At 35.8% G+C, this 19,679-nt stretch overlaps 3 protein-coding genes and 1 pseudogene across 3 annotated transcripts; 1 reads left to right on the top strand and 3 right to left on the bottom strand.

The window, feature by feature from the left end:
• Positions 1-446: 446 nt before the first annotated feature.
• Positions 447-7,035, bottom strand: LOC125206592 (annotated as a pseudogene).
• Positions 7,036-7,060: 25 nt separating this feature from the next.
• LOC125206591 (UDP-galactose transporter 1-like) lies at positions 7,061-8,597 on the bottom strand (the record flags this gene model as incomplete). The annotated part of the gene is made up of 4 exons (XM_048105836.1): positions 7,061-7,096; positions 7,166-7,397; positions 7,906-8,113; positions 8,336-8,597. Coding segments are annotated over 4 exons (738 nt in total), but the record flags the coding sequence as incomplete, so codon positions are not given.
• Positions 8,598-12,889: 4,292 nt separating this feature from the next.
• On the bottom strand, positions 12,890-15,024 carry LOC125205089. Its single transcript, XM_048103905.1, has 2 exons — positions 14,670-15,024; positions 12,890-13,255 (listed from the first exon to the last, which is right to left on the bottom strand). The coding sequence occupies exons 1-2, from the start codon at positions 14,968-14,970 to the stop codon at positions 13,203-13,205; spliced, it is 354 nt and encodes a 117-aa protein (XP_047959862.1). The 5' UTR covers positions 14,971-15,024; the 3' UTR covers positions 12,890-13,202.
• Positions 15,025-15,545: 521 nt separating this feature from the next.
• LOC125204559 (mediator of RNA polymerase II transcription subunit 19a-like) lies at positions 15,546-18,807 on the top strand. The gene is made up of 7 exons (XM_048103248.1): positions 15,546-15,688; positions 16,496-16,556; positions 17,147-17,433; positions 17,626-17,790; positions 18,110-18,169; positions 18,263-18,352; positions 18,504-18,807. Exons 2-6 carry the CDS (start codon positions 16,532-16,534, stop codon positions 18,311-18,313), a joined length of 588 nt encoding a protein of 195 aa, XP_047959205.1. The 5' UTR covers positions 15,546-15,688; positions 16,496-16,531; the 3' UTR covers positions 18,314-18,352; positions 18,504-18,807.
• Positions 18,808-19,679: the final 872 nt, after the last annotated feature.

The following is a 19,679-nucleotide window of genomic DNA, read 5'->3' as shown; positions in this document are numbered from 1 at the left end:
TGTGCCACTTAGTTTGGAACGAAGAAATACTAATAACTGGTGCCTACTCCATGGTTTATGTTTGGCGAAAGCTTTGAGCTTCCGAAGTTTGGAGGTGGAAATTGATAGTTTCATTGGAGTGTCCATCAATTGTAGATCTATAGTGCAAGGCGTGCGTGACTTGCTTCTAGATTTTGATTTGGTGGTGGTCAACCTGCATAGGGAGGAGAATTTTGCTACGGCTTTTCTATCTCATGGCACTTATAATTTTCATAGAGGAGTTCATACTTTAGAATCCCCTCTCATAGGACTTGGTATTTCGATGTTGCACGATAGACTTAGTATTTTCTTATGCTCGCTAATTTATCTTTGTAATCAGGTGGTAACCTACCTTCTCTCACCGAAAAAAAGTAGAAACTCATCACTATTTGGGAAGAATAAAAAGACTCAAACCGGAAAGAGAGAAATGAGCATGTCAAAAGACATTAGCATTTGCAATAGCTAAGAAGTTAGAAGTGCTTACATACATAGATACATAGCTAGGAAGTAGAAGTTAGAAGTAAACATATCCAAAGTTAGAAGTGCTTAAATAGCTAAGAAGTAAAAGCATAGTTGTATAAAGAGATCAGCACAATTCAGTCTCAAACTTGAGTGAAATCCCCATACTGAAGAGCTCCTGGCAGAGCAGCTTAGCCCCATAAGGCACATTCACTCTCACCACATCTTCCACAGCCTCACAGAATCGACAATAGGGCCCACGAACCCTCCGACCACCAACCACCGTTCGCTGGATCACACCCGCCACATTCTTGCACTTCCTGCATATGTGCATCTGGGACGAACCACTGAGGGTGAACAGCCGCTTGTGCAGGTTGGCTGCTGCACCGTGGGCTATGAGGCAGTCTCTTTCCATCTCACCAAACTTGATACCACCGAAACGCTTCCTGTCAGCCACGGGCTGACGAGTAAGAGGGTGCAGCGGCCCGGTGTTCCTGAACTTCACCTTGTCCTCAGCCATATGGGTGAGACGCTGGTAGAATGTCGGACCCATGAAAATAAGAGTTTCAACTTTTTCACCTGTGCGTCCATCGTACATTCTTTCACCTCCCCATCGGGAATACCCAAGCCTGACAGAATGTCACAGTCATAAGTTGCAGAGTCTAGATACGCTACAGCACTGTAAATGGAACAAGAGGGGCCAAAACAGATCTCATGGGTATGGCAATTCGATATAGAAACCTTTTCTTCAAGTTGTTTGATATGATCCAAGGGAATATATCTTCATACTTCCACTGATTTAGTGAGAGTAGGCTGGGGTGAAAAATAATTAACTTTTTGAACAGTCCTAACTAATAAGCATAACTTTTTCTGCCCTAAGATGATGTATTCAATTATCAATGATGAAACGTAAAAATTAGGAGTCAAATAACATTATATTCACAAGTAAGATGGAAGCCGCTAGTAGTTACACTTTCATTTCCAACACTTGAATTAATCTATTATGAAGTCAAAAAATTAAAAATCTCTAGCATTGATAGATAAATACCTGTGAAGTTGGGACGTTATATCTTCAACAGAAGGAGTGCAAAATGGGGTTGCATATTTTAGTCCACCAGACCACCACCAAGTGCAATCCCTTTGCCTAGGGCAGCCTCCAAAAGTTGTCCAGGCGTTTGTCGAGAAGGAAATGCATGTGGGTTTATCACAATGTCTGGAACTATTCCTTGAACGGTAAAAGGAAAGTTCTCCTGAGACTCCAGAAACCCCAGAACACCTTTCTGCCCGTGCATGCTCGAAAACTTGTCCCCCAGGCATGGAGAGCGAACCTGGAATATCCACAAGTGTACCCAAGAACAAGACATGGGAAAAGGAAGAAAATTAGCATAAGTGCATTACAGATTTGGTCTTCTGTGGGTTCACCTACAAGAATGCATTCTATATATCCCAGTGTAAACAGCACTAGTAGTCCCTTAAAACAGTCACATGCCTCTGAGCATACTTTGATTTTTCGTCATTTCATTGAAGAGGCAAAAAGTGTGTATAGAAATGCGAAATAGGAATACACAGTGTATCATACTACTATCTAGCATTTGAGCATACTTACTCAGCCGTTAAAGTGTATCATACTCTTTAGTCTTAAGCATCTAATTCATGGAGTTACGGAGGCAAGGATAAATTATGTTCCCTAAAGGAGCCTGCTCCTAAAGACAAGCAGTGTCATACAATACGAATCTCAAAGAGTTATTCACTAAAGTAGACTACTCCAAAAACTGTACAAATACATAATCCATAGTATGAAAAGCCAGAGAATCAGCAAAGAGAAGCAAACAAAGAGTATCAAGAAAGAGAAAAAGTCGAGGGAAATCACAGTAACTCAGAGTATGAGACACCACAATCACAAAGAGTGTATTTCAAGTTGACAAGTGCGAACAAGCAGAAACTGTATGTACAGAAGAAATGATGGATTAAGCAAGGACATGGAAGGCAGTTACTCTGGGGATAGTATAGCTGATGAGAGTTTGTATCAACTCTAATGTTGGGGTTTGTGGTTAAGTAACCTATGGCTTGCTGAGAATGCTTGGCAGATTGGTAAAGAACTCTCCTAGCATGATCATGATTGGCAAAGGGAACTATCCCACAGTTCAAACCTAGTAGGATTGAACTATCAAACTCGCAGTGGGTATACTTCACAGGTGGGTTATCTAACACAGCTGTGAACAGGTAGTCAATTCCCCATGCAGTCTGACAATCTTCCTCCTCCTCTGGTCCTATGAACTCAACTAGGCCATTATCCAGAAGGGACTGAAATAAAAAGTCTCCTTTCAAATCTTTAATCTTCTTTAAGTTCTGGACAACAAACAGAGGGCGCAGTATCCTTCCAGCATCAGCAAATATACGCACTTCATCCTGATGCTGATCTCTTTTGATCTCAATCTACAACAGAAAAAAAGAGAAAAAAAAGAAATCAGTACACAAGAAATAACATATTACAGCCACATGTCTCAATTTGAAAGGGAATTGCAGCAAAGCTCACGCTAACAGCACTATAAAAGATGTTCCACGTTGAACATTCACCACCCTTAAAGCGATATTATCATTATGTTTTCAGCTTTTACAAAGAGAGAATGTGGATGCTAGATGCTTCAGATTACAAAGAGAGAATGTGGATGCTAGATGCTTCAGATTACAAAGAGAGAATAGTCTCAAGGTAGAACAAGAATGTTCTCATACATATCAAAAGTAGACGAATGTGTATAATAAGAGACGTGCAGATTAGACAACACTACTGATCAAATAGCACGGATGATAAACTTTAGGAATTGTGACTATTTGACGAATTATGTGATGCTAACATGAAAGAAAAAAATATTAACAAATTTAAAAACCATAAGCCAAAGAAAAGCAGCAGCAAGTCTAGACTTATTCTGGGATTCCAGCATGATTAACCTACGTAGTAATGGGACATTATACACTTCAAAATATTCATTCTAGTATCTACCAAGTAAAATGCTAGAAGAAAAGATCATATGAGTTGAAGACAACCTGCTGAGGTACTTCCATTTTGCGGCGCTTGTGTCTCAGCTTAGCAACAAATGACGACGAATCTTTGCACACTCCAACCCAATCTCCATCCAGAAAAACTTTGTGTCTCCCACCGAGCAAACAACAATCATCATCAACCAAATTTTCCATTCCACACTCGAGAAAGTTTTTTACAATGCTTTCTCGTCCCAGCATATTATTACTGACAAGACCCAGGCTGGCCAGATTCTTGACCAGATCACAGTTTTCTCCATCTGGTGTAGAGAGAAAGCAAACCTTACCCCAGTGAGATGGGTGCCTGCAACAGCCAGTTTGACAATCATTGGATACTTATTTTCTTACCCAAAATATACAATGCTGATACCAAGCTCCTTATAATGAAATAAAACAAATCATGAAAACTTACGGGTATCTAGCATCACTAACCCTGCCTGTGTATGAGACCAGCTGCCGAGTTCTTCTCATATCACACACTGCCTGCAAAGAATTTGTTCGCCTCAGATTAGCAACTACACCAGACAGCCTTTCCATTCTCTTGTAAGGGTGCACCCATGCTCCAGTTGAAAAGGCTCTGGAAAGACCATTAGTGATGATCGAGGCATCCAGGTAGTGGTCGATGGACTGCACCTCTCTATCTTTTTCGAGGTCTCTCTGTATGGATTTAACCACTTGCCTCTCTGCATGTTTGATATGTACAGCAAGTTCTCGTTCAAGAAGCTCACCTGCCAACTCCACTCTCTTGTTCCTAAAATCATCTCTGTTGTCAACTTTGCGCCGTCCTCTGTAAGCATCCAGCAGGCACTTGACCATATAAGCAAGAAAAGAAGCTTTCTGCTGCCGACTCCTAAGGTTGGGAAAGAGATAGGTGTCTATTAAAACCTCCAGTGATTCTGTAGGTGGAAACTTATGGCCCTGCATCAGTTTCATGATATGCCCTACTGCATTGCCAGCCTTACAGAAACCTTCAAATTTCTTATCAGCGTCATGTATTGATGGCATGAGTATATTTGCAATTGTAGAGTCCTCCTCAGTGTCAAGACCAATCAGCTTGACCACCTCTCTATCATTTGGAACACCCAAAGCAAAGAACAAGAGCCAAATAGGAACCTCCGTGAAATAAAAGTATACAGTAAGGATCTTGTCACCGGCTTTCAAATGTTCCACTTTTGGAACTAACTTTATATACACTCTTGTCCTTTTCAAGACTGGACGATATGCAATGGTCCAGATAGGATCTTTAGCCACCCACAACCTTTTAAGGCATATTTGCTCCTGGGCAATGAATGTCTACACCAATCGTTGATGACAATTAATCAACTGTTTGAAGCAACTTTAAGCCAACAGAAGACAATGAACTTGGTACAGCTTAAAATGTCAAAGGATTTTTCATAATAAAGTAGTGTAGCAAAATGCCAATATTGATAGCTTATGCCAACAACTTAGACTACTAAGCTTACTAAAATCATTCACATATTAAATTACTAAAAATTAATTTTCCAAGTTAATTAAAATTTTCCATTAGTTGGAACAAGAGACAGAAATAATAAGATTTAGCAACACAAAAATCAGATTGCAATAATTTCTCTCAGTATTCCAATTTTTTACTAGTTAGTAGTACTATGAATTAATGAAACAGTAAGTCTGACCTTCTCAGCCCTTGATAACAAAATAACCTCCATGATCAAATTCACAATCTTTTTTTTCTTTACCATCAGGTTCGGGTCTACTCATCCAGCACAAGTCTGATTTTACCATGACAGGAAGTCTCCCAAAGTTAACTTCAGTCTGATACTCATTCAATATTGTCTTCTCAACAACAATATTTACACCAGTTTTGAATTTGTCACTTCTGGATGGACTTTCTGTATACACCTGAAAGGATGAAATTATTAGAACAACAATATTCATTCAATATTGTCTTCTCAATAACTTCAGTCTGATACTCATTCAATATTGTCTTCTCAACAACAATATTTACACCAGTTTGGAATTTGTCACTTCTGGATGGACTTTCTGAATACACCTGAAAGGATGAAATTATTAGAACAGATTGGAATCTGAAAGAGCAGAAGAGAAACAAAATGAAGGTGGTGTCAGAAATCTACGTATCTGCATGAGTTTGTGGTGCTCCTCCAAGTGGGAAACCTGGGATTAGCTGACAAACTAGTCTAGAATTATTAAATTGGTAAAGCAACTAAGGTTTTTAGAAGAAAGTGTATGAGCATTAAACCAAGAATCTAATTGCTCTGTAAATTAGATAGTTTTAATAGCTTGTCAAATATGCAATCAGATGCTCTAGCAACTATAAAACGCAAAAATAACTATGCATACATTGAAAATATACACAAAAAAAACTATGCATACATTGGAAATATACACAATCTCAAATTATTATACTACAACGAAGAAGAACAGACCATCTATTTACCTGAAGATGAGTCCCAACTTTGATCCTGGATGAATAGGTCATATTTTGAAGATGAGCATGCCTCGGCAAAAGCTCCCAAAACTCTTTAGCACCATCAGTTGATGAAAACTTCTCACCATTCCAGAATGTCGGGTGATCAAGCGTGACTTTTCCAAACCTAAGCGTTGCACGCTTCCACTCACCATCTCCCCTTTTCGTAGGGTCATATCCGGGTTCGATCATAATCTCCCCAACAGAGTCAAAGACTCGTTGAATCCCATGCTTAACAAAATCATTATAAGAGTTTATCTGGTGGCTAATCAAACCAAACTGCTCAAAAAATGGTTATCAAAGCCTTCTTACAGAAACCTTTCAGGAAGCTTTTGTCAAGTTCTTGCAGGGCACAGTCCACCTCATCTTCAGAATCAGAATAGCCGAAGTCTACATCATCATCAAATTCCATCCGTGTCGAACCATTTGAAAACTTCTCGTTTATGGTGCTAGGTCCTGCTTCTTCTGTAAAATCCCACCCATCCATCTGTACCCAAAGTCCAAACTTAATAAATCACACTCAAGTTTTTATGTGCCCTAATTGGTATAAACAGGGAAAACTGTGTTCGTGCTCCATCACTATAGCAAGGTAGTCAAAACACTATGAGCCAAAACGAAACAGCTCCGGATAATGAGGAAAATGCAGTATATTGTGATGTTAATTAACAATTCCAGAACCACAAAAGAGTTGTATTTCAAACAAAATCACGTTAGATCGCACAAACAACCACTCCAGAAAATGTACATAAACCAAAATTCCCCAACAATTCTCACAAACATAAGGTCACATTGACATTTTCCATCATCCGCGTGAAATACAAGCAACGAATCCACATGCATTTCCTTTCTGTAAAACGCACATTCCTAGCACAAATGCGGGAAATATTTCGAGTGGAAACATACAAAATATAAAAAATACTGCGAAATCAAGTAGAATGGGAGAAACCTACCTTGATTCCAGCCTATTTGAACCGATTATTTTCACGATTTTTGGTTCATCCACTTTCATATAAACTCTGCAATTATGTACTCCTCCTCCAGCAGTGTCAGCTTAGAGTTTTAACAACATTTTCTCCTCAGCTAAATGAGCCAAGAACACGTGAACGCAACTGCAACCTGACGTGACAAAGGGGAGTCGGATTTCAAGAATTAACGCGAGGATTTCAAATTTCGATCGATACGCACCTTGAGATTTCCAGCGACGTTGAAGGTCACAGCAGTGGTGGAGTGAATGACGTAAAAAATCGAGAAATTGAGGCAGAAGGCCAGTACTCCAGACCCGAAAATGATGACGAGGGATGAAAAGAGAGAGGGGCACGTGAGGAGCCAGTCCGTGACCCCTGGCCCTTCCAGCACCATGGCCGGTCCAGCCAATATCATAGTTGCGAAAGGAGCCATGTAGTAAACTGTGTTTATGCTGCAGTCGGCTCAAAAACATCAACTTATAATCAGTAGATATCAAACGGAACGAAGCTGTCAAAGCAAGACGTCAAAAGAATTTTCCTAAGACGTCGTGATTATATAAACGAGGAGTCCTTTGAACCGAATATTTTCCTAGAACAAATTCTTTCATCACAAATACTTAGCTCTCTCTTCCCTCCACAAAGTTATCAACAGCAGCGACACAAACTAAATAACTGTTGAAATGAATCTCAATACAGCCGAGAACGATGAGAAAAATATGTTTCTTGGGAGGGAATATGATGCACTAATTAGAAAGGAATACCCTTCTATAAAACACCAGTGAGAAAGTAAGGGAACTTATTCGAGAAACTATTACTTCAAGTCAAAATCAAACTTAGGAAAATGGACGTCGAGGAAGAATAAATCACGAATGCTATTATCTCTAATCTCTTTGTTGTTATTCTTGGTCAGAAACAGTTTATGATGGACATGTAGAGGTGAAGAAGGACTATGATTGTTACCTGTCAAATTTGTACCCGTGCAACAAAGACTCTGCAAGAATGGTTTTTGTGGATGTAGCAATGCAACCAAATAAAGCAGCGCAAAATCCTAGCATGTTAAAACTCAGCTCTGTGACTGACGAGAGTAGAATCCCTCCAACAATCGGAATCAGAGCAGCCCAAATTCGCCAGTCGAAGTGCTTTTTCCAGATTAGCCACTGCAAGATGACTTTCAAAAGCCAAAAAAGTTATTCAGCAATGCCACGCTAATTTTTCAAAAACCACCAGAATTTCATTCAATATAATCTACTCCATCAACGTTCATTCATGTAGGTAAACGGAAATTGTTCGCAAATCATTTGTATGTGACATCCCAGTTTTTCAAGATTGGCTTCTAGCTAACAGTTCTAGACATATCGAGATTGTGATTTGAATTTCATTCAACACTCACCTGTTGTTGCAGGGGTGAACGACTTGATCGTTTGCATGAAGGAAACAGGAATATAGCGAAGGCTCACGTTTCCCAAAACAATGTTTATGCAAAATATAAACGACATGGGAAAAATTCTCCTCCAGCGATCTTCTGGATCAACATGAATAAGAGGCTTAAGTTTCAGCACTTTAATAACCAAGTATGCACCAATTGCCGAAGCAATGAAATGAATACACGATACTGTTAACGGAAACTTGAACTCCAGCTTCTGCAAAGATAAAGGCAGTTAATTTTGCAAGCAACAACATATGAACAAACAACATAGTAAAAAATTCAGCAAATTGACACACCAATCAATATCCAGAATACACACAATTACACTCTACAAACATACACATATAAAAATGAATACGGCATGTAACTAGACTGACGAAAAGTCATCCACATACGATGCATTTCAACAGGGATTTGAGCATAAATTCTCTATGCTGACACTCACACAATGCAATCTAGATACATGTTATTAACATTGAAACAAATAGGCAACCACTACATATTGCACATTCAAATTATGCAACCACATATATGTACAGATGCACATTTATACTAGGCTATTACTAGCAACACTGATATATAGATATATAAACACCCCTATATCCACCAGGCCAAAAAATTCCAACTTTGAAGCTAAAAGGTTCAAACTTCACAGAGCACAAATGCTTCAAAATAAGAGAAAAAAAGGAGTCTTTTGGCTATTTTGAATTTTCCTTTTTAGGGGACGTCAGAATGGAAAATAGATAAAAGTATAATATTCTATTTATATTTGATATACAAATTTTAAGAAATACTACTATTAATAGTAAAAATTTGATAAATATGAATCATATTTTTACAGTAGTTTATTAATAAAATAGGAAAATATTAATTGAAAAAATTGACGAAATATGAATCATATTTTTAGTAGTTTAATATACTAATAAAAACGAATATAATAATTTTATGTAGGGTGAGATTCACTAGTAATTTTTAAATTTAATTAAATGTAGCTTAATCAGTTAATCATAGTAGATAAATAGATGGATGCATTAGCGTGTATGTTAGGGAAATGATAAAATTCACTTTATTGATGTGTTAATGATGAGATGGATACTATTCATTAATAGGAATTGGAATAGCAATTAATTTAGTTAATAAATGAATGATAACACAAAAGTAACGCAATAACAAAATGGATGCATTGAATACTTATTTCCAATTTTACCATTTTGGTGGAGGCCGAATTTGGTCTGACTTTTTTATAATTAAATTTGGTCATATTTTATGCGAATAGTATTTTTTAAACAAATCTTTTTTTGGTAATGACTATTCAAGTTTTTCTGTGAGTAGATCAGTTGCTCTATTTCAGGTCAGAAATCTCCCACTTATAATTGTACAAAATTGTTGCTATTTCTTCTCCCGGAAAATAAATGTATTAATTAATTGGATGGATTTCAGATAACATTAATTAGACACCGATAACCGAAAACATAATCAATTTTCATAATAATTTTACGTAAATAAATAAATTTGGTACCAAATCAGCCTAAGCCCCACATATGAAATAAAATGGCCTATATTATTATTATTATTATTATTATTATTATTATTATTATTATTATTAAATCAATTGGATAGAAAGAGTAATATATTAATAATTAATTACTATAGAGAAATATAGTTTTGATCGTAGCAAATTGGCAATACCTTTTGAGGTGAGTATTGAATATTTTTCGAATACAAAATAGGTGCATCAAAATAAATAATACAATACTACTGTAAGTCAAGACTTGGGCGAATTACAAATACTAGCAATATATTTATCGTACATCTTCGTGTGTTCCTATTTTCCTGAAAAACAGCATTGATATAAGGTGTCAAAAATGGCATCGCCATAGCTTGTCATGTGCATATAAAGATTGTTTAGGGGGAACTTTATTATACTACTCTTATAATTTATGTGTATTATATCGAGATGATCGATTACAATTTTTGTCCCTATACGTGAAAAGAGATTAACCATTCCATAAGGGGATTATCGATTTTCAAGATTGTATCCCAGATTAAATATGTAGTGTATTTGGTTCATAGGATTAAATTCAACAATTCAGTCTTAGATGGATAATCATAAGATAATTAATCATAACTAACCCATTATAACTAAAATAATCTCATAAACCAATCCTAAATTGTATATTGGTATTAATTTATCTAGGAAACCGAATACTACCAATATTATAGATATATATTTAGTTCCTATATAAGTTTTGTTTATGACAAACAATGCACATATTATTACCATAGGCATATACATAGTACCTCCATCTAAAAAAATCTTCATCAATCGCATGAGTTTTAATACAAATTTGTAAAATAAAAGAGATAGTAAAAGATAAAGAAATAGTTGAAACGTTGATGTGTCTCATCTTATTAAATAGAAAAATCTTACTATAAATTGATAGAAACTAATCTGTACAAAATAATAAAAATGACTACATGAACGAATGTATTACGGAGTACTATATGTTAATTCAACATTCATACAAAATATATATAATGAGTTAAGAGAAAATAAAGTATTAAAAAGGGTAAATATTTTTTATTATTAAAAATGAAATGACTAACATATAGTAGCACGACTGAAAAACTACTACCTCCGTCCCAAGGAAGATGACCCATTTCTTGGGCGACATGAGATTTTATGCAGTTATATTTTGTGTGTTAAGAGGAGAGAGTATAATAAGAGAGAGGGAATAAAGTAGAGATAAATGTGTTTCCATTTTCAGTAATGGGTCATTTTAGTTGGGATAAACAAAAAAAAATAGTGGGTCATCTTCAATGAGACGGAGGGAGTACTACTTATACTTATAATATATAATAGGAGACAAAATAAAGAATTCCAACCTTCCAATGCCCCACAAAAAGTACAATGAATATTCATGGAAGATGCTTGGATACTTCCAAATAACAAATTCACGTTACTAGGGCCAAATAGAATTAAACAAAATCAAAATTCTTGTGCTCCATTCTACACACTGGAAGACAAACACTACAAGAGAGCAATGCCAAAATTCTTGAAATCTCTTATTCCATTTAATAAAATTCAAGGGAAACAAAAAAAATTGTTTAGTTGATAAAATAATTTTCTCTTTTAACCAATAAATAAGAGATTCGAGCCAATGCAAAAACGAGTTAAATAAAAAATAATGACTACATCCATCCAAAAAAAAATCAGTCATTATCTTTTCCATTTTGATTTGTCCAAAATTAGTTCATTTATACCATTAGGCATTAAGACGCATCACTAAACACTACACACTACTAATGGCGTGAATTCCACTTTTAACTAATATTCCTTCAATCATTTTTCTCTTTTTCTCTCTTACTTAATATTTTCGCATTAAAACTCGTGTCATCCTTCCTCTATGAAACTATTTTTAGGACACAAAAAGTGTATTAATCATCTTTAAAAGAGCAACATGCTTCTCATGCTTGTAACTAACTTGTAGCCTTTTCTGAGGCCCAGTAACTAAGTAGTTCTTCCTTTGTCCGTCATTAATAATTCCATTTGGGCAAAACACGAGTTTTAAGAAATACTCCATCAAGGAGCGTGAATGAAAAAAGTTAATTGAATGTGATACTTAGTTACAAAAACTAAGTATCACGTGAGACATGTAATGACGAATATCCCGAAATTGCAAAATGAAACATTTAATGACGAATGAGAGTGTACATAACAACAAACACCTGTATAATTTCCCTTTGGAAAAGTGCCAAACATCATAGTTAGTAGCATGCGTGCATAGTATGCAAAGGTGGCCAATTTAAGAGATGATGTAAAAGTCACATAAGTAAAAGGGGTGGTTTTTGGTGAAGCAGCAAGCAAAGGTTCACACACTTAAGGAAATAAATAAATTATTTCACTACATTATAAAAAGGGTGGTGCACATGTAGCTAAGATATTAATGAGCCAAGCATGTAAGAGAATCAATTCTAACAAACTTGCTGTGACAATTCAATAAAGGCAAACAATGGAAACACTGCACATGGTCAGGATTCAAAGCTTCTTCCAAAATAAGATTTGCTATCAGTTTTTCATCAACAAAAGATTACTATTATTTCAGATCAAAATTCACCTCTAAACAGCAAGTACAGTAACTGAAATGACCACTGTTTCTCGCCTTACTGCCTAAACATAAAAATCAAATATCTATGAGTATGAAGCCAGCATGATACGCGAATTTTGTCATATAATTCCACTATGCACCTAGAAACAAACCTATCACATCAATAATAGATGTCAACAGAGTACGCCGATGCCCAGGAAGAAAGTAAACCAGGGAAGTGGACAAGTACCAGACCTTAGACGCAGTCAAATTCAAAGCATTGTTAATTGTGCTCCTAAGTTGGTGAGAAAGCAACTCAGAGTGGGCAAACTTCACAATCTAGTATTAAATTGATTCTATAAGCCCAGTCCACTAAAAAATGTTGGTAGATAGGCCCATCCAAGCATATACTGAGCAATCAAGCTTAATCTGTAGCAATTTCAATATTTCATACTTTTCTCTTTCCCATAATTTGAGGCCTCAGTAGATTGGTCACTCAACAAGACAGTTGATAAATGTGCAACATGCTTCTCAAGTGTTTTGTGAAATGACAATTATGACATAACCATATAACATCTAACAACTGTGGACATACAAGAAGTTGGTAATGTCACGAGGCAGATTATTGGAGTAGAACACAGGGCAGGATACTTGCAAACTTTTTCTAGTTTCATTCTGGTACCAGTTGATGCTACTTACCACAAAATGCTGGCATTTTTCTCACATCTGGATCCGATGACCTTCTACATAATGAGTCTTTCCTTGGAAGGGTTTCCTTCTTGCGCAGTGTCTCCAGCTGCAATCAAAGAACGAGGTGCATGACTATGAGAGTTTGCATACAAGACCAAGAATACTTCAAAACCATAGTGTAAGAGACATAATGCACTTTTTCCTATCACTCTTTAGTAATTTTAGGACATCATGGCCTCAAAATTAAATTTCAAAAAATAGAAAATTGCTATTGTTCTTTCAAGAATATAACTGAAAGAAAAAAAGCAAGGATATCTCTTGTAGCATAACTTTCTATAATTCCATAATCATACAAGAAGTTTCTTAGGCCAGATTGGGAGTAGAACATGGAGTTTGGTGCAATTAATATGACAAACCAGCCAAACCTTAATGGCCAGTTCGAAAAAGTGAACTAACATCTGAAACCATCTCAAGAGAAACCAGATATTGCATTTGCTATACATTAATGACTGGTGGGCAGAGACTGCCACATACTAATAAGTAATAATACTATACAGGATCACATTCTCTTCTTAACTATGATTAGTACTTTACTATGCATAAAAAAGATGTAAACACATAGAATCAACGGAAGCAAATTATGTTTTTCTTTTCTAATGGTCAGGAAGTAGTTACTTGAACAGCACACATTTTTTTAAAAATTTCCATTTAAACTGATTATATTCTGGAATTCTAGTTTGAGGGCCTTTTGTGTGCCAAAAAGACATAACTGATAACTACGCAACTACCTCGGACACGACTCCGATCACAATAGCCTCCATTTGTTTAAATCAAACTATGAACCTACAAGCACATAACTTTATTTTGTTTAACACATCAATGAGGTTTCAGCTACTCTCTGGACTAGTTTGATCACCGAAGCTAGAAATGCGCATGGAAAACAAATTTCTGCTTAATTCTTCCTCTCTTTTACTAAAGCTACCCAAAACTTAATTGCTGTCCAACTTCAGCTGTCAATTTTTTACAAGAATTTTCTACTGTACTTGGTGACCGGCCCCTTCTCATGCTTGGAAGTGTTTAATCCTACCAAATCAGTGTCTACTTCTACTAAACCATTACCATTGATCTTCGTTGCGGACTGACTAATTGACTATTCTCTTCCCCGACTGAAACACCACTTGTAATACTATTTCCCCCTCGCTGAGAGACAAATTATCGATTGTTTATTGCTTAACACAAAACTGAAAGATACATTTGGTTTACATTAAAACTTTCGTCACTCAACATGATTTTGAAATAGCAATCATAGTAACACAAACTTCCCCTAATTCAAAGAATCTGTTTCGCAATTACCATATGCTATCAAATATCAAATTACATACATATGAAACGAATCATCAACAATTGAGCTTGAATAAACAAAATCAAAATAATGCTCAAGGTACAATAAACCTCCAATTGCGCAACTCACAACACATCGATGCAGCACCAGGCGAAAAAAAAGCGGAGAGTGAAATTACCAGATACGGCGACAGGAGCAACAACATCGCCGTAGATAGCCTGCAGAGTGGAGAGTGGGACGAGAGCCTTCTCCGGATCAGCCTTTGCCTCGGCGTATAGCGTCTGCTTCCATTCCCAAATCGTATTCTTCATCTGACTGTTTGTTTTCACCAACGCCTCGTTCTCCGCCTCGAGCGCCCGGACCGTCTGCGTCTGCTCCCACGACCGCGCCGCCAGAGCGCAGAACACGGCTCCCATAAACGTGTTCACGACGGCGTCGCTGCTGGCCGCCCGATTCAGCGCTCCGATTACTCGATCCATTTCTCTCCGGCGAGGGTTTTGCCTCTTTGCTAAAACCTCTAGCTGATTTATTTCTCTCGGGCCGAGTCCATTAGGCTTTTCAACATTAATTACGGGCCGGGCCCGATTTCCATCGGGCTTCCATATATCGGCCCAACACCGAGGAGCCTATTATTATTGGCGCGAAGGTTTGCAACGAAAATGAAACATTGAAACGCTGTAAAAGCTAAATTAAATTAATATTTTGATATGATTAAAACGAAATTCCAATAACTACCTTTAAATTTTTCTCCTAATATTATTTTCAGTTTTCGGTAATTTTGTAAATTGTATTTTATTTAAATCACTATAATATCCTACCTTCATTTTAATCATATAGATTTAATTGGATTTGTTAAAAGAATTGAGAATGTAATTGCCTCATTGGTAAGGAAAAATATGAAACTTTCTATAATGCCTAAATTTTTTATGATGAATTAATGCTTGAGAGTTAAATAAAAATACATAAGATTTAAAAGTTAATTAGAAAAGTGAATTAAGCTACTATTATAATTGTGGGTGAGGAAAAATTATTATTAAAACATTCTGTATCACAACCCTTTACAGATCCAACCAAATATTGGGAGAGTTTATTCTCAAACAATCGTTTGATTCGCAAAACCTAAAATCGGTTAAATAAGTGAGAGAATCTGATTTGACGCAATCGAATTCACAGAAAATCCGAGGCGAACATTCTGCTGTGAGTTTTTCGTTTCGTTTCAAAATTTCCTTGTTGGTTTTATCTAAAATTATCAGTTTTCTGGAATTTTCAATGTATTTCTGAACTTCAATTGACTGTTATTCGTGATTTAATGCATGAATTTTTTCCCATCGCTATCGTAGTTCAATTATGCTGTGAATGTGGAAAGGTTTCTTTGGGTGGTTTCATTGAATTTCGTGGTTGGTTAATTCATGTAGTTGTATTATCATAAATTCATAACACGGATAATCTATCGCGTTTCTGTTCCTTTGCTGAATGCAATTGGTGGCTTGGCTAATGTTTTTGATACATCAATTGGCAAAGTTCACAAACAGGTTAATTACTAAGCACATGAAAGCCTAAATTTGCTGAAATTGTCTTAGGGATTCTGTCATGATGTTGCACCTTTTAAAGAAAAAGAAAATGTTGAGAAGGTTATACTTGTATTTGGGCGAATGCTGTTAGAAATCGTGAAAATATAGCCTATTGTATGATGAAGTGCGAGTTTGTAAAGTTAAGATAGCTAGCCTAGTGATCTAAAACAGGTTCATATAGTCGATGCAAATACTCATGATATTTGGGTGTTTTGTTGTAATTGCTAATCACCCTTTGCAAAAGTTGCAGTTTGGAGCAAGTTTAGTTCATGCTGAAAATTTTTAGGATGGGAATTTATTGGTTGGATATGTGGTTTGGCAGTTAGAGGGTAGGATGTACTGTGAAGTTTCTTGTATGGTTCATCTATGTTCTGTAGATAAGGGTTTAGCTTGCTGTTGATTAATCGTTTGTGTCGTTGCTTTAACGTACCAGGGGTTAGTGCGCTCTTGTTGCCTCACAGCTGATAAAATGGATGGTAATAGGTTTGGAAAAGGTATGAAAATTGCTTATAATGATGAGAGTTTGTTATTACTTTTTGGTATTGCACCATGGCTCATTTTGAGCTTGTTTTCCCTTCTCTAATTCATTTCACATGGACATAAACGAAATTTCTATTGACAAATAGAAAGCATATGCTGAAGATGCATAATAACCGCTTCCTAGAGCTAGCCTTTTAACTCTTTGTAATAGTTTGAACATTATTGTGGAGTTTCATTAGGTTCCATTTGACTTTAATGGGCCATGTCTTTTTAGACATAATGAAAAAGCCTAGAGAATATGTGGAGTTACCAAACAAGTTCAGGTTCCTCTTAATTTTATTATTCAAGGAACAGATGGCGATTAATTTAATCTAAGTTTCTGATAGTCTGAGATGTAATGACTTCCCATTTCAAGACTGGTATGCCGCATTTCAGAGCCACAAATCTGTAACATTTAAGTCTGGTCTTGTGAGCGAAAGGAATTCAATCTTTTTAGATGTTTCCCTTATCAATTATCTCAATTGCATTTCCAACATTATCAGCTTATGATTCAATTAACATTCTAAAGTAAATACTAACCAACTTGGCACTCTTGCGAAAGTAGGGCCAAGAGAACTTACAGGTGCTCGAGATCTTATAAGTCACTTCAAGTTGTTACCTCATCATGACTTTTTCTGCAAGAATCCACGTCCTGTGTCAGTACTGGACACACACTACCTCTCCAACGTTGTTGGTGACACAGAGATCAGGAAAGGGGAAGGGATGCAATTGGATCAGCTTGTTCAGACTACATTTTCAAGACATAGTTCTGCATGTATAAAGCCATTTAACTTAGATTTACTTGGAGAAGCCTTCCACCTTCAGGAATCAGCACCTGTCAACTTGTCTTCTGTAAGAAATTCATCAAGTAGTTCTTTGATATTTTGCACGTTTTTCTTGAAATTCCCATTACAGTCATTTGTTTGTTCTATTACGACTTTCCAAACTTAGGGCTCAGCTTGAGTTTCTCTATATCTAGAATCATAGCTTAACTTTGATAAATTTTTAGCTAAAATTAGTGATAACAACCATGCTGTTTTTTAGGCCGAGAAGGGAATCCCCACGATTGCTGTAAAATCCAAAACTGAGTCCAAAGTGAAGGACAAGCACAGAAAGCACAAGGACAAACACAAGGAGAAAGATAAAGACCGTAAGAAGCACAAAAGAAGTAAAGAGGAGAAGGAGAAAAAGCGAGAGAAACGCGAAAAGGTTTTTAACTAATGCCACTCCTGCTGCTTTTCTTTGGTAAAAAGTGTAACCCAATCTAACAGTTTATAGATTTACAAGCTAGTCGAATGACTTTCAACTCTTGCTTGCTTTGCACCACCATTCTGTTAAGTGAAGCACGATGTCCTTGAATTCTCCCCTTTTCTTTCATTTACTAATTGAGAAGTGTGAGAGGAAACAGAGATGTCTTATAAGTGGTTACAATCAGTCTTGTCCGAACTGTAATTTGTTTCACTTTTATACCAATCTCAAAGTTTTTCATAAATTGACTCTGATATGTAAATCATGATGGTGAGTTCAGAGAAAGAAGCGAGATGGAGATGATGATACCAGTGGAGTTAAGAAGCACAAGAAAAGTAAGGTAACATGGAGAAGAACAATATTGGTTATAGCTCCTTGATCTTTTTTTTCACCAATGCCTCTTTCTGTTCTCACTTGTTTGAATTATATGCAGCATAAGAGCTCAAAGATTGACGAGGTGGGGGCAAAATGGTTTCCAGCATAAAGGGCTGTCAATAACCTCTCCATGTCTGTACGTTCTGAGGTACAGCTACGAACTTTGCAAAACATTCTATGTTCTCCATTTTCACGGTATTCTATATCTGAGGCTTGAGCTAACTGAAAACCTAGATCTTACACAAATTCGCACAAGGTTTTGTCATTTTGGTGTTACCTGATTGTCTTCCTCGATGCAGAATATCAAGAAAGGTGAATCGTTGTATGAATTTCTTTCAAGAAGATGTCAATTGCTACGAATGATATATATGCACACGCTGGTGAGTGTTGACAACTCATGATGCCTTTCAGTCGAACGTATGAATATCTGCTCGATACAACTACAGTTCTTTGTCACCATTGCTTTTGGAATTAACTTCCAGATTAGTAGTCATTTTCAGTATTATACTAGTATATCTTACAGATGAATGACTTGAATTAGACTTGGCTAAATTTGATTTCCATCTAATTTATCCCATGCTTTAAAAAATTTCATTTCTTGCCCATCTTTAGCAGCTGCAGCGATGATTAATTTATAAAATACTCCTACTCTATTCATTCGGATTAAATGTCACATATTGATTCAACATAAGTTTTCAAAATACTAGTACTATAAAATAATGTGTGGTAAAAAGTTAGTGAAATAATATTTTATGAGTAATAAAATGCGAGTGAAATGAGATAATAGAAGATATGCTTCATTAATTAAAAATAATAAAAATGAAATAAGGCATTTAAAGATGGAAGTAAATTGACACTATATATTTTTTATATAACAAATATTACATTGGTCTTATATACTATATTAAATGAATAATAATTCAATTGTTAAAGTCTATTTTGGTAATCTTAATTTATTTTTCTATTTACAAAAATTGAAGTAACCTATCACGCTATCAATAATTTGACAATGTCTAATAGTACATCATAAGTTACATTACATGTCGTCTTAGTCATGAGATTGATATTAGTGTAGCCAAGTAAATCAAACATATTATTAATGTTATTATTTTTATAAATTGTGAAAATAAAAGCTTGATATCTCTATAATTTTAAATTAAATAAAATAAATAATAATTTAAAATTATTTGTTATATAATTAGTAAATTAATCATGTTAATCCTATGTATTAAAATTGAATTAAATTTCTAAAACGAATCAAATAATGCTAAACATAGACTATATGAGAACACCTTACACGTAAACGAATGATAGCCACATAAAATTAAACGATACAATGATAATTGCTAACTAATTAGCGATCTCAAACTAAGATTAAATCTTAGCCATTAGATTAGAAGATCTAGTGGTTGAAATAATATCACATGGATTATATTTTTAATTAAGAAAATTAATAAAAAAAATTAGAGGATATT

Source organism: Salvia hispanica, chromosome 2 (genome assembly GCF_023119035.1).
Source record: "Salvia hispanica cultivar TCC Black 2014 chromosome 2, UniMelb_Shisp_WGS_1.0, whole genome shotgun sequence".
In the NCBI taxonomy this organism is placed as follows: domain Eukaryota; kingdom Viridiplantae; phylum Streptophyta; class Magnoliopsida; order Lamiales; family Lamiaceae; genus Salvia; species Salvia hispanica.
This window is presented reverse-complemented; position numbering and strand designations above follow the sequence as displayed.

Bases quoted from the DNA above. Each gene is read 5' to 3' on its own strand.
- LOC125205089 (XM_048103905.1), bottom strand. From the start codon at position 14,970: ATGGATCGAGTAATCGGAGCGCTGAATCGGGCGGCCAGCAGCGACGCC. The intron at 13,256-14,669 runs GTAATTTCACTC...CTTTGATTGCAG, and splicing joins TGCTCCTGTCGCCGTATCTG to CTGGAGACACTGCGCAAGAA.
- LOC125204559 (XM_048103248.1), top strand. From the start codon at position 16,532: ATGGATGGTAATAGGTTTGGAAAAG. The intron at 16,557-17,146 runs GTATGAAAATTG...TTGCGAAAGTAG, and splicing joins TGGTAATAGGTTTGGAAAAG to GGCCAAGAGAACTTACAGGT. The intron at 17,434-17,625 runs GTAAGAAATTCA...GCTGTTTTTTAG, and splicing joins CACCTGTCAACTTGTCTTCT to GCCGAGAAGGGAATCCCCAC.